The 10701-nt window shown below is 39.4% G+C and overlaps 1 protein-coding gene across 1 annotated transcript; it reads left to right on the top strand.

Moving 5' to 3' along the window:
• The first annotated feature begins 1336 nt into the window (after positions 1-1336).
• On the top strand, positions 1337-10105 carry COPS3 (COP9 signalosome subunit 3). The gene is made up of 11 exons (XM_009872148.1): positions 1337-1462; positions 2830-2942; positions 3048-3097; positions 3735-3827; positions 4540-4719; positions 5954-6094; positions 7237-7410; positions 8288-8374; positions 8717-8830; positions 9412-9492; positions 9757-10105. The coding sequence occupies exons 1-11, from the start codon at positions 1338-1340 to the stop codon at positions 9808-9810; spliced, it is 1212 nt and encodes a 403-aa protein (XP_009870450.1). The 5' UTR covers position 1337; the 3' UTR covers positions 9811-10105.
• Positions 10106-10701: the final 596 nt, after the last annotated feature.

Raw genomic sequence — 10701 nt, 5'->3', positions numbered from 1 at the left:
GTCATTTGACTGCATGGGAGGTGACATAAATGCCTGTTTAGTTGGGCCTGGTGTGAGTTGTTTAGTGCATGTTGGTGGCTAGAGGGTTGCTTTGGGATATTTCTCCTTGTTTCTTAGGGGAACGCTAGGTGAGAGCTGTAGAATGAAGTGAGTTTTTCTACTAGAGAGGATCTCAGAACTGTGGTTTTGCAGTGCTTGAATACCATTATCAAACCACAGAGTGCTTTACAAGCCGTGTTCCTTTCCGTGCTTATCCTTGGAGTTTTAATTCTGTCTGGATGAGAACAGGTTTGGGGATGGGTTTCCGGAGTTCCTGGCCCCCTATTTGGGACTTTTGATCCCTCTGTTACTTCAAAGCTAATGTTTCATTGCCAGGTTTTCTTTTTCAAAGGAAAAAGCCAGAGAGTTGAGGGTAGTGTAAATCTCTATGAATGGAGGCACTATTCCACATTTCATGATGATTTTTTTAAGGGTGAGAGAACCTCTGATTTTTCTCCCTTATCTGTAAGGATTGAACATTGAAACGATACTCTGCTTCAGAAAAGTGTAGTTTTAATTCAGGTAGTTGTGTGTGGGGAGGAAGAGTTTGAAAACAGTTTGCAATAATTGGTCTGCTTTCTTTGTAACGCTTTGTGGGCTAACTGTACCTTCCTAATGCAAAATAGTTGCCTTTCATGCTGTGTTCATAGCTCACAGCAAATAGAATAACATTATAGTTTTTATTATACATAGTGAATTCAAGAACAGATTGTAAAATTCTTTTGTTGGAGGTACTCAGTTTTAATTTTAATGTCTACTTCAAGAAAATGCTTATGAACAGACCTGAAAAGTGGATAGAGCATTTGAGAAACAGCAAGGAGCAAGCTCTGGTATTGGGATTTTTGGTTTAGTTTATTTTTTTTCCTCCTATAACACTTGAAAGGCACAAGTGTAGATAAATTTATCCACGCAAGGTAAAATTTTGCATCACAGTACATTGGTCACAGTTTTATGGACTTGGTTTAGGTGGAGCTTGGCATTGATAGGAGACTCCGAAGCCCTCTCTAACAGGGTGAGCTGGTGCTGCTTCTCAGGGTATGTTTGTGTCCTGAGGGTCTCCTTTGCAATCAGTCCCAAAGGCCAGAAGCTTAGCTGATGCCTGATAAAAAACATCTGATGGTTGTCTCACTTGTTGAAAACTAATGTTTATTGTGTTAAAAAACCTCAAACAAACAAACTTTCTGGCTGATACTACTTTTTCCTCAGGTTACGTAGAGAAGCAAAGTGTAACGAAGTATAGGAATGCGTGAGTGTTCTCTAATTGTATTTTGAGGATGATGTTTTGTGTTTCAGGGCAAATGACCCAGCTTTGTGAACTGATCAATAAAAGCGGAGAACTGCTAGCAAAAAATCTTTCCCATCTGGATACCGTGCTTGGTGCCCTGGATGTGCAGGAACACTCATTAGGTGTTCTTGCTGTCTTGTAAGTGTTGCTTTCTTTTAATTGAATATCTTACTACGAAAACTCAGAATGATTTGCCAACCAGATGGTTTTTACTTTTGGACACATTTTCAATCTGAATTTCTGAGAATTGTGCTTATGTTGCCTTCAGTGATGCATATTTTAATAATAAAAGCACCCAGGAAAATTTGTATTTTCAAAAGAAAAAAACCTCTGGAGCTTGTAAATGCCATTGCTGCCAGATGGATTTACTGGAGGTTTGTTTTCCTTAAGGCTGTATCTATTTTATTGTTTATATCTTTAGCAGAATTTTTCCATACATGTTCAGGAAAAAGGTATAAAACTAACTTTTAAAACTTGAATGGCAGGGCATTAATGCACCAAAGTGTAATCATGAAATGACACTTTTATTCCCAGTGAAGTGTGGCTTCTTATCGTACTTCTCGACTGTGTTGAGGCTCTTGCTGCTCTGTGTAGGTTGAGATAACACTGGAATTGCTGTGGTGATGCTGAAGTAAAGATATTTGGCCCTGAAGCTCAAACTGTTGTTAGTAGCTGTACCTAACTGCAAGTGAAGCGTCTACAGGTTCCACTATTATTTTAAAGTTCTCTTTTAAAGGAAAGATCGGAATTCTAGTGTTTGTTCTAATGCCCTTTCGAAGCAAAATGACTGTAAATACGTAGAGGTAACACACTTACTGTTACAGTTTACAATTCACCACCATCTCATAAAAATGCGTTATGGAATTTACAGAAAGTAGGGCATTGGCTCCACCTTAGCAGAAGAGTTGTGTCACAGGGTACATGAAAACAGTCATTAAAACAGATGAAGTAAAAGTGTTCGGAAGAAATAATACGTAAAATGTGTTATTCAGAGAGATGGTATCAGTGGAGCATATGGTGTTAAGGAACCACCAGAGACGGAGAGAAACTGGAAGTGAGGAGAAAGAGCTCCTAACAAGAGAGACACATTTAATAATTCAATAGTTGAGAAATCTTGAGCACGTTCAAGCAGGAGATGGCGGTAGGATAGCCAAAAGTATCCAGAAAAGTTGCATGGCTTTTAGAATTTTAGAATTTTTAGAATTCACTGTTGTTAGCCGGTGTATCCGTTACGATTGTAACTCTTGTACCAGGTAAAATTGTCTTTTTGTGCTGTAGTTTGTTCTAAATTCTAGTTTGCACTAGACCGAGGATGAAGGTATGCACAGAAAGAATATTTTCAAATGTTGTGCAGTTCCTAGTAAAATCGTTTACAATCTGACACAAACAATTTGGATTTGTTTGCAAGCACCTACAAGCACCTGCAGAAACTGAGCCAAGCAGATAAAGCTTCTTTCTTCATCTCCAAATATTAAGTGCTAAATCTTTTTGTTTGTTTGTTTTAGGTTTGTGAAGTTTTCTATGCCCAGCATCCCTGACTTCGAAACGTTATTCTCGCAGGTGCAGCTTTTTATCAGCACTTGCAATGGCGAGCACATTAGATATGCAACAGACACTTGTAAGTTTAGCTTACTTTCAGACTTTTTATCATTTTTGATAGATTGGTGTTACAGATTTTTCACTGTGGATTTTGTTTGTTTGTTTGTTTTTTTACTGTGTTTAGTTGCTGGCCTGTGCCATCAGTTAACAAACGCTCTTGTGGAGAGAAAACAGGTGAGCAAGAATCAGCTAGTACAAATAAGCTACCTCCATATCCAGGTTCTTGGTCGCTTCATAAACATTTGCCAGAAACCTGATGTTAAGTATTTTGGGGCAACTCCATATTATCACTGGTGAGTCAGTGATGTTGGTTTAAGTGTTATTCTCACCAGTGAGATACGTCCTTAATGAAATGCCTTAAAATTTAAAGAAAACTTGATGAAGAAATATTTGACAGATGTTTTTGTTGCAAAGATAGTGACTTTTTTGGGCTGCTTCAGTGAAGTCTAGCCTGAAATAGAAGTCGAGGTCAAGTCTGGTTGAAGTGAAGTGAGAGCCTTGCCTTTGTTACGTGGTGGGAGTTTAGATAATGTCATGGAGTCAAAAAGGGGTTTTTTAACTGATAAAAATTCCTGTATTCCTGGTGAGGTTGGCTTTGTGGAGCAAAGTTGATGACTTTTAGTTTACCCAAAGTTAAGGTTAACTTTATTTTCTGAAAGGCTGCAGTATCCTACAAAAAGGGAACCTCAAGTTAACTATTACTTAATGGAACCTGTCAATTAGTGTTATTTTTCATTTGTAAGTGTCAACATAAGATCCAATGTGCTGCCATCTATGAGAAATTGTCTGAAAGAGATGTAATTTCTGACAGCCCCTGCGAGGAATTAGCATTCTCAGACAAGCCATAGACAAGATGCAGATGAACACAAACCAGCTGACCTCAATACACGCAGATCTTTGCCAGGTAAGGGGAGCGTAAGGGCTTCTTATGAGAGTAAAAGCCTATAAAATAGCTATAACCCTTTGAGGAAATGCATATTCACATATTTTACTGTAAAGATGTGTTTTAACTGTTTGGTTTTTTCCCCAGTAATAAACAATATGATATACTGAAATAAAATCCCTTGCTATTAATTCAAATTTTTCACCGGGTGTCTGCGGATCTTTCTTTTGTGCTGATGACTTCTGAAAGTCCTTTGACATCCCTTCTTCCTGGGCTGAAAGTCACACACAATGTCTCTCCGGCAGCATAAGTGTAATATCCAAATCCTGTTCGCTCTGGTTTGACAAAAGCCGCGTTTGTCTCGGTGTCTTTGGCCTGGATTTGCACTTCTGTCTCGTTCTTGGCTCCTGGGATTTAGACTTGGACAGGAATGTTCAGTGCAATATTTAGTGGTAGTCTGGAAGGTCCGGAGTTTCAAGCAGCTCTGTCAGTGTTCGATTTCTTTAGGATTCAGATAATTTATAACGGTTCACAGTCAGTGATGAGCGGTTGCCAAACACCATGATGCAGCAGATGATCCGTGTGATAGCGCTGCCGACACCCGCTGTTTTTTCACTCTTGGCTGAGTGAGGTTTTATTAAATAGTACTAGATGGATTTAGTTTGGACTTCTTCCTTGCAGAAATCTGAATGAAAATTGCTAATTGACGAAAACTTGATTTATTTTCTCGTAGCTCTGTTTGTTAGCAAAATGCTTTAAACCTGCCCTCCCGTATCTAGATGTGGACATGATGGATATTTGTAAAGAGAATGGGGCATATGATGCGAAGCACTTTTTATGTTACTACTACTATGGTGGGATGATATACACTGGGCTAAAGAACTTTGAAAGAGCACTCTACTTTTATGAACAGGTAACTTTAAATAAAATTCTAAGTCTCAAGTGTGATGGATTGAAAGAAGTAGCGTGTGTAATAGTGCTGAGAGAACATACCCTCTGTTGATTGGAGGATAGCAATAAAACCCATGAACCTAACGTAAAGTACAAGCAACCTCTGATGATTTTCATTCTTAACCTTAAGGGTACCATTCTGCTGACAGATCTGTACTGCTGCTTGTCATTCACAGGGGTTTGGGTCTAGCACTTTTGTTCGTCGTAGCAACATGTAAAAATTGACCTGCGTTAGCGTTTGCTCTTTTAGGAAAGGCACAGCCCGCCTGGAACTCTTTAGAGGATAAAGTGAAGTAACAAGCAAACTGTCTTTAGAGGTGTTTTCCTTTAAGAAGGTCTCTTACAGCCAAGTAACTATTGCACCATAAAACTATGCGACTCAAAGGTTGATGTTAAATTTATCTCACTATAAATATTTTTCAGATGCCCGCTTATTACCGCTAGCATCGAAACGGCTCGCAGCCTGCCCTTCAGAATTGGGTTATTCTTAGCAAAACCACTGGGCTGGTTTTTAGCACCTCTGCTAATTTTATGAGGGGAGTTACTTCTTCAAGGCTATTGCGATATTTGCTGCTTTTCCTTTCTCTGTGAAACAAGAGAAAATTGCAAAATTGGGAAAACTTTGTGCGTGAGGGAAATGCTGTCAAATGTGCGAAATAAACTGGTGCAGCATTTTTCTTTTCTGTAAACAAGCGTCGGCGCTTGAGTAGCTAGCGGTATCCTAGTAAACTAAAATCTCTTTTCTGGGTCTGCAGAGCTCTTTTGGCATACTTAATTATTGAGATCTGATGATGCAGTAGCTTCAAAAAACTCTTTAAGGGTCTGTGTAAATGCAGGTTCTACAGGAACTGTATAATCAGTCCTGGTAACAAGTAGCTCCAGGTGATTTCTGGTACAACTTTAGATATATACCAAGGGAAGAGGTTTTGCTTTGATCTTAACAAGGTTGTTTTAAGGTAGGCATCACTGTAACATGAAATGTTTTGTGTAGCTTGTATAGAATTTCCTTTTTTAGGACAATTTTTTGACATTCAATTTTCCCAGAAGTTAGTTAAGTTTAATGCTCAAAGATGAGTTTCATATGTCATTGTGTCCTTTCTGCATGCAGCTTTAAACTGAGATTTTTGTTAATGCAGTAGCTCCCAGGGTCTACCAGTAAGTATACTAAATTTCTGTTCCATTTCTTTCTTGCTTAGGCAATAACTACTCCAGCCATGGCAGTTAGTCATATTATGTTGGAGTCGTATAAAAAATATATTCTAGTTTCTTTGATACTACTTGGCAAAGTTCAGCAGCTACCAAAATACACTTCCCAGATAGTTGGTAGATTCATTAAGGTAAGTCTTGCAACTACAGTTAAACAATAGACTAACAAATCTGAATTTGTAAATGATTTTTTTTTTCTACCCTCATGTTAACACTGTAGATTGTGCAAAGTAACGCGCAACGTGCCAGAGTGCAACCTCTTGCTGCCTTTCTAGTGTCCAATAGTTAAAGATTGTCTGACTGCTCCTACATCTGTTACAAACAAACTGTATTGTTCATGTTGGGGATGCAGGTTCTTAAACTTAAATTTGGAAAAACTCGAGGGTAGAATAGTACTTACCTGTATTCACTGATACTGCACATCCCTTGACAGCATTTTATGTTGGGACTCAAACAAGACTCAGGTTTCACTTGGCTTTCAGTAGGCAGTGACTTCGTAAAAACATTCGACCCGTATATTCATCTACCTGAAGTATAAAATGCTAAACAGTTTATGGCAAAACTCGAGGTTTATAAAGAGTGAAAGCTTCTGAAAAAGCTTCAGGTTTGGAGTCCGTAGGCATTTTGATTAGAAGTGTAGGGTGGAAGACAAAACTGCTAGCGAGAGCTCTGGTCCTAGGTGAATAACACACTGTTAAAAGTTAGTCAGGTCTTATTTAACACTGAATTTGTTGATTCGTGACCAAAATTGTAGAGTTCCAAAAGTCTTCTAATTTCCGATACTAATGAGCAAGCTCACATAATTGCCATTCTAAAGTAATTTAGGTGAGCCAGTCTTCACCCTGCGATTCTCTGTTGTCCAATGCTGTGGTGCGTTGTGGTGAAGAATGACGGTGTCTTAGAGCGCGGAACAAATATAACAGATGGGCAGCAACTGGTCAATGTGCCACTTACGTTGACTTTGGCTTACTTCATGTGCTGGCCAGCTCGTGGACTTTTTCTTGCCCTGTCATACCTAGAACTGTCATACAGAGGTCCTTGAATTACATTTACTAAATCTTATGTTGCAGTAATACAGATCGAGTGTGTGAGGGTCTGTTGTTGCCTTAAAGCCGTGTATGGGCATCGTGTACTTTTTATGAGGGATGCTGGAACTACTTAAATTTACTTTTATGCCAGCGTGGCTTCTAGTATTGAAGTAGTGAATAAGATTTTGTGGGGCTGGTTGACCACGGCGTTCTTTAAGAAGGGTTCTCATTTTTTCTAATTGCAGCCCCTTAGCAATGCTTACCATGAATTAGCGCAAGTTTATTCAACCAATAAACCCTCAGAGCTTCGAAATCTGGTGAACAAACACAGCGAAACATTCACAAGAGATAACAATATGGGGCTGGTTAAGCAATGCTTGTCGTCTCTCTACAAAAAGAATATTCAGAGGCTAACCAAGGTAAGAGGTAGAGGTTTTGCTTTACTGAGAAGTTGTGCTTAGGTTTTTTTCTTAAAGAGTACTTCCAAGATCTGTTTGGTTTGGAGCAAAATGATAATGTAGTAAAGTCCCGGAGGAAAGACTAAAATTGAGATGTGTGTCTTTGAAATAAATGAGATTCAGACACTCTCTATGGAAAAAACAATTGGATTGGCTACTTAGGCATCGTTTAAAAGGTGGTTCAGTCCGTCAGATGGGTTCACCCATGAGATTTTCACACACAGTCAAAAAAGTTGTGAGCGCTGGTACCCAACGACCTTCCTCTCTGTTTGAAAAATAGGAAAACTGACCTTTACAGGCTGCTTCATTAGAGAAGGGTGAGTGAATAGGACAGGTCTTGGCAGCATCTGAAGTAAAAGGAAAACCAGAAGCAGTGCACTGATGGGATCCTTCAGCTGGGACATACATGAGATTAATCCTTAGAGATGATCAGCAGAAAGCTTTTGGGCAAGCTCAGGGCATGTGTGTTGCAGTAGAACTAACCTCAGGAGGAATTCAGTGCATCTCTTGAAGGAAAGGGAAGGCATGGACAGTCACCTTATTTGTGTAAAAACATGAGGGAAGAGGTTGGAGGTGGTCAGGGCTGTCTGGGCTTAAAAGAAATTGCAGAAATGGAGTAATGACTCCACTAGGTTGGTGTGCATACGTGTGCAGTGTGACAAATTCGTGTCTTTGGAAGAAGAAATGGCTTCACTTTTCATGGTGCTTTTATACGTTATGTGTTCCACTTGTTTCTTCCCATTGGGCTTCAAAAATAAGATCGCATAGGCCATGGAGGTTTGACAGGGAAAGCTCTTAAACACCGAGTTTTAACGGTTTGATGCTTTCTAAATTTCAGACATTTTTAACATTGTCGTTACAAGACATGGCAAGTCGAGTGCAGTTGTCGGGGCCTCAAGAAGCAGAAAAATACGTCCTCCACATGGTAAGATTTTTGTGATTTGGCTGAACTATCCTAATTTAAAAATTGATCCAACCTTAGACTCGTTAAGTGTTAGGATTGGCAGTGCATGTTCCGAGTGGCTGAAGAGCGGCCCTTTCTCAGGGGGAAGGAAATGCAGCTGTGAGTCTGCTCTAGTGCTTCGACTGTTCTCAAAAAATCTTAGAAGATACGCTCTGCCTAAGATAAAGCATGCATCAGTTGTCTTTGGGAAGCTGTTAGGAAATAAAAAGCAAACAAGCTAAAGGTGATTCCACAAGGAGTCTGTGTGTTGTAGTTACCTGCAATTTTTAGTGACCCTTTACATTGAACCCTCTGTCCTTTCAGATAGAAGATGGTGAAATCTTCGCAAGTATTAATCAGAAAGATGGTATGGTCTGTTTCCATGATAATCCGGAAAAATATAACAATCCAGCTATGCTTCATAACATTGATCAGGAGGTAAATCTTCTAAGATACTAACTGCTTTTGGAATTCCTCATGAGGAACCTTAGTCTGTTATCAGAGAGCTGCTGGGAGAAGCCAGTGTAAGTGCCTTAGAGGGAGAGGTTGAGGACTCTGAGTCATTCTTTGGCTGTTTCACAGCATGTAAAGGTTTTAGACAGACAGTCAGTTACTGTCAGTGAGTTCCCTGTTACAGCTTGAGATGTTTCTGTAGGCCAGCTGCTTGGTGTTGGTCATGTGAAGTTTCTTGAATCGACTGGATTAGAGAGATTGTTTTTAGCGTTTTAGATTTCAAGGATCACTTCGGTTGACTGTCAACAGCCTGCCTGTAGGTTGAGGTGGTTGACCCTCATGGGACTGTTTATCAATAGCCTTAAAAAAGATTGTTAGGAAGAGATGGATCAAAATAAGGGGATAAAAAACGGTCTGTGCTTTTGTGTGGGAGTCGAGGGATTAGATCGTTTTGACATGGAATTTTCATGGTGGCAAAAGCTACTGGCTTTACATAGCACAGCCATGAAATAGCTCGACGATAATGTACAAGCTGGACAAGGTAATCAATTTCTGTCGTTTTTAAGATGCTGAAATGTATAGAGCTTGATGAACGACTGAAAGCCATGGATCAAGAGATCACTGTGAACCCTCAGTTTGTGCAGAAGGTAAGTGATTTAGTGTCTTGTAAGAATATGTCGGTGACTGGGGGCAGTGGGTATGTGTTGCACTGAATGTCAGTATTTACAGAGTTAATAATTACATAGTATTATTAATAACACGTGCATAAACATCACACTTTAAAACAAGAAGGAAGTGCGTGTTATTTCATGTGCGCTTTGTTTTCCTACTCATTAACTTCAAAGAACTGTCTGTCTCAAAGGTAAACCTTCAGACCTGTTTTTGAAAAGAAATAACTCTCTCCCTTCCAGAGTATGGGCTCTCAAGAAGATGACTCAGGGACCAAACCATCCAGTTATTCTTGAAATTAATGTTGCTCACCACTCCGCTTTCAAGTAAAAGCTTATGAAAGAATTACGCCTGAAATAGGGCATTGAGGAGATCCACGAAGAGAGCAGAGAGAACTGAGCTTTGCTTTTCACCTGGACATTAAGAAAATAAAAGAACACCCTCTCAGTACTGTATAATACCAGAAATATTCTCTGCAAAGAAAAAGGAAATCTCAAAACGAAACTTAAAAGTCTGTTGTGGATTTATTTATCTTCAGATTAACATCGTTAATGCATTAAATAATCTACCTTTTGTTTTAAAGGGTTTGAATGTTGCTGTGTTTCTGTAGCAGTCCTTTTTTCTCTTCTGGAAAAAAAAAGTGTTATTCAGGGAAGAATACAAACTAGTGTTGGTTCACTTACAAGATAATTACTGGTTCGTTCTTCTGTATTTAAAGTTGGCTCGAAATGCGGATTTATCCTATGTATGGTGGGGGGAGAAGGGTGGAGTCTTGAGTAAATTCTCTACGTTATAATTTGCATATGTCCGGTGTAGCTGGCTGCTGTCTGTTAAATGAAGTAAGAACTGTGTCCTTCCCAAAAGGATGAGCGTATTAAAGAGTCCCTGTAAGGTGGTTTTGCTGAAAAGCAGAAATCACTGTTGGGAATCCGTACCTGACAGCTGTTTACGATTTTAAGCTTCTAGTACAAAATATCTCCTAATAACATTTTGCTCTTAGGTGAAATTTATTAGGCCTAAACAAAAGGATCTTTGGGAGGCCTTGGTGTTCCTGAGGATACCAGATAGGAAGTTGTTCACGCTGAAAGAATTTGAGATTTTTGTTCCTATACGATTGGCATGAAGGTATCCAACAGGGTAATGCTTTTCTGCAGTGGAAGTAAGCTTAAGTGAAGGCCGTGCTGTAG

The sequence above is a fragment of the Apaloderma vittatum genome, unplaced genomic scaffold (genome assembly GCF_000703405.1).
Source record: "Apaloderma vittatum isolate BGI_N311 unplaced genomic scaffold, ASM70340v1 scaffold15636, whole genome shotgun sequence".
Lineage (NCBI taxonomy): Eukaryota > Metazoa > Chordata > Aves > Trogoniformes > Trogonidae > Apaloderma > Apaloderma vittatum.
Note: the sequence above shows the minus strand (reverse complement) of the source record. Positions and strands in the feature narration are given on the sequence as shown.